Source organism: Galeopterus variegatus, unplaced genomic scaffold, assembly GCF_000696425.1.
Source record: "Galeopterus variegatus unplaced genomic scaffold, G_variegatus-3.0.2 Scaffold1325, whole genome shotgun sequence".
Lineage (NCBI taxonomy): Eukaryota > Metazoa > Chordata > Mammalia > Dermoptera > Cynocephalidae > Galeopterus > Galeopterus variegatus.
The window spans coordinates 73,645-77,461 of record NW_007727436.1 but is presented as its reverse complement, the minus strand read 5'-3'; the positions used below and the strand labels follow the sequence as shown (position 1 = coordinate 77,461).

The 3,817-nt window shown below is 49.0% G+C and overlaps 1 protein-coding gene across 1 annotated transcript in view; it reads right to left on the bottom strand.

Moving 5' to 3' along the window:
• The window catches only part of PLEK2 (pleckstrin 2), an 18,065-nt gene extending 17,457 nt beyond the window's left edge, over positions 1 to 608 (bottom strand). The window contains exons 1-2 of the mRNA XM_008576315.1: positions 602 to 608; positions 229 to 443 (exon numbers count right to left, since the gene is read on the bottom strand). Of these exons, the coding sequence (XP_008574537.1) occupies positions 229 to 443; positions 602 to 608 (222 nt within the window). The remainder of the gene's footprint in view (positions 1 to 228; positions 444 to 601) is intronic.
• Positions 609 to 3,817: the final 3,209 nt, after the last annotated feature.

The following is a 3,817-nucleotide window of genomic DNA, read 5'->3' as shown; positions in this document are numbered from 1 at the left end:
CTTGCCCCCCCCCCCCCCCACTGGTTCCTCTGAAACTGCAGAGCACACCTATGACATTTTAATAAGAGACATTGAAATATCCTATATTCATAATCGTCTGATAAGTTGCTTTAGTTGAGATATCCACTTCGGCAGCCTGCCCCGGACCCCACGCCGCCCTGTCCAAGCGGCGTCCTCACCCTTGCTGTGCTGCGGCCCCTCTTCACTATTCCTTGGCCCCCTCTTGACCAGAAAGCCCTCCTTGAGCACGCCGTGCTCCATGTCTCCGCCGCGCGCCGGGACCAGCCCAGGGGCGCTGTCCCCGCAGCCCGCGACCGCGGCGCCCAGGAAGCGGCTCCGACGCGGCCGGGAGACGCCTCCCTGGCGCGTGTCCAGAGCTCCAGCCCGGGGCCTCCGGGGCAGGAAGTCAGCCCGGGCCAGGATTTCTGCGGGGACGTCCCCACCTGCAGGAGCTCCAGGGTCCGCGTCAGTGCTCAAGGTGCAGAGCCGGCCACCCCGTCCCGCTCTCTCCGACTGGCGGGGTGTCCCCTCCGGGAGCGCCTCCTGCTGTGCCAGACTCTCTGACCAGCTTCCTCCACCCGCAGCCTCCCCGGGTGCTTACCTGGCATTGAGCCCAACGCCCCTGATTAACACCTATCGAATTAAACGGAACTGAAAGGACTTCGAGGGTGTGGAGCCATCCCTGAGCTCGATGAAAGTGGGGGTGGGAGAGTGGATGGGGTGGAACTGGGCTGGGAACTTGATCCCGGCCTCTGGTGGGGGCAGAGAAAAGTTCCCGTCGACAGGAGGGTCACAGGTTTAAGAGGCGGGCACAGCCTGCAGCGCCCCTTTCCCCGGAAACACACTGCCCCCCTCCCAATAAAAAGGTAGAGCCAAAGACTCCAGCATTAGTGGCAAAATTTAAGGGGTGCCAAGGAACTCGGTAATCTAGATAAGTAATATTTTAGTGCAATTTTTAAAAAAATCATGCCAAAAAAAAACCACCCCACGATGAATGAAATATCAACGTTTTAAATAAAGACAGAAAGAACAACCCTGTCCTCTCGGTAATCTAGATAAGTAATATTTTAGTGCAATTTTTAAAAAAATCATGCCAAAAAAAAAAAAACACTCCACGATGAATGAAATATCAACGTTTTAAATAAAGACAGAAAGAACAACCCTGTCCCACCAGGCCATATTGGAGCCTGAAACAAAAGGAAACGTCAGTACTACTGAACCTGTCTAGTAAGCCTTAGGACATGGTCACACTTATTCATTATTTGCGTTCCAGTGTGAGGGTCTTGTCAGGACTCCACCAGGCGGGGGAAAGGCCCTCAGATGCCTAGGAGGGAAGCGAAGGCTCTAGAGTGCGGGAAGTTGCCCAGGCTACGGAAGGCCCGGGGTACTTTCAGAAACAGACTAAAGCTGACTCCCAACAACCCCAGGTGCCTGCACACTGGGATCTCGCCACACTTCTGCCCCTGCGTGTCTGTAATAGACATATCCCTCCATGCCACCCACCCCAAGGAAACCTGGCAGGGTCAGGGGCACTGTGCTGCTGGGGTAGTAGCTTTCAGACCGCCCAGCAAGTCCAAAAGCAACCGGGCTTCCATTACGTTTCAGAATGAAGTGGTAGGTGTTAGGTTTTATTTAATTCTCAGCAGCCCTGCGAGGTGAGTTTATTACTTCATTTTTCCAACCAAGAAGACCGAAACCAAGCCCTTAAATAAATTTCCCAAGGTCACACAGCCCCAGGGTAGGGCAAATGCACTTGTTTCTCAAGGAATTGTCCCAGCTCTGAAACCTGGCCGGGCTCAAACCCAGGACTTGAGGGGGTAGGCTAGGAAAATCTAATCGTCTTGGGTGTTAACTGCGGTCTGTTCATCTCCTTCCTTATAGAGGCTGTCTTGGCTCTACCCAGACACAATCTTCTGAGGCTTAGAAGACGTAGCATTTTCTTTGGTAGGAGGGGTTCCTGAATGATTTCATAGAAATGGGAAATGGAGAAAGATTGGTTCTCTTTCCTGGGGGTGCCCCGATTAGGAGAGAGTTAAGGCTTCCGCACACCTAGAATCTGCTTCCCGTTCTAGGGAAGTCCCTGGTCCAGCCCACCCTGTCTGACTCATTGGACCTGGGGCATGAGTCACATCCCTCCCTCCCCAGGCTGTGGTGGCTGAGCCACCAGCCCACCAGGGAACAACACTAACATAAGCCCAACTCAACCGCATGGAGACGGAAGGAAGCAGACAGCGGTGAACAGCTGCGCCTAGGGGAAGCGGGCAGGGAAGGGAAGAAAGCTCCAGGCCAGGCAGACATCTCTCCTCTTCCTCTCAAGGCTGGAGGCTGATCTGGAAATCCCTGACCCTCTCAGCCCTCCTCCCCTTTTTGTCATGAAGGGTGAGATAATGCCTAGGGTGTGTGGACTATTAGTTCAGTGTTTGTACACAGGCTTATGTGAAATTCCACCATTAGAGACTCATTCCTTTGCCTTTACTTAGAATCTCCTGTTTGAGATACATATAAGATACATACAGTGGAAAAGGGTGAATCATGAAGCCTTATTCATAATGAATACTTTGACTCAATGAGTTTATCAGAATCACAGAATCAGAATCTAACCCCTAAAGATAATCCAATCCAGACACTTCATTTTATGAATGAGGACCCTCAAAGCCCAGAGAAATAAAATGACTCATCTAAGGTTCTGCAGCCAGCTAGTGTCAAAGCCAGGACCCGAGTACAGTCTACCACAGCTATGTACTTCAGGGCTGGCTCCTGGCAAACACAGGCATGCTTCCCCCAGCAGCAATCTGCATCCGAGCATCCTGCAGTGAGAGGACAGCTGTGCAGGCCTGGAAGGGCTCCATCTGCCGAACCAGAAAAGACTTAAAAAAATGCTTTTGTGTTTTTTCTGACCATTAAAATAAATTTGTACTCATTATAGAACATTTAGAAAATATCAAAAAGGATAAATGTGCCCAAATCTCATCACTCAGACATATGATCAGTATTTTTATATACACATGTATTTTATTAAATTTTATTTAAAATTTTTGAATCCTGCATTAATTCATTTATAATAGCTAATAAGCATCTTACCAGGTCATTGAAAATAATTCAAGAACATAATTTTAATGACTGCATACAATTTCATCATGACTGTATCATAGAGTAATCATTTCCATTTAGGTTGAATTTCCTTCTTTACTGTGTAAATAAATGCTATAATAAATATCTCCATACTTAAACATTTTGCCACATCTCTGATTATTTCAGATAAATGTCTGAAGAATAATTTTAGGTGAAAGGGTTTAAATTTTTTATATTCTTGATATGTATTGCCAAACTGCTTTCTAGAAATGTACCACATGATATCTGAAAGGACGACAAGACCCGAGCTGACAGTTCACCGGAGAAGTTCCGCTTTATTTGGGGGAGAAGCATACATTTATATAGAGCCGGGTTCCGGGAGAGGGTGGTTAGTACACGGGGTGGTAGTTGATTGGCCAGGGGCGGGTAATGATTTCTGATAGGCTGCACCTTGGCGCCGGCGAGATTGTTAGGACCCAGAAGAGAAAAGCGCCATGTTTTAGGGAGTGCCTCCTTTGGGGTCTTCTATGGGGCCTTACATTCCTCCCTTTTTCCTCTATTGGGGATAAGTTCATTGAGGTCTCCGAACTACTTCCTGCTGAAGGGGGGCGTCGTGGGAGGAGGAAACAGGGAGGAGAAAGAAACCCCCATTATACCCCAAAGGAGAGTGGTGAACAGGGTGATTTCAAGGGGAGAGAAATCCGTGAAAGCTCCTAGGAGCCATAGGTCATCCATCTGCTGTGTC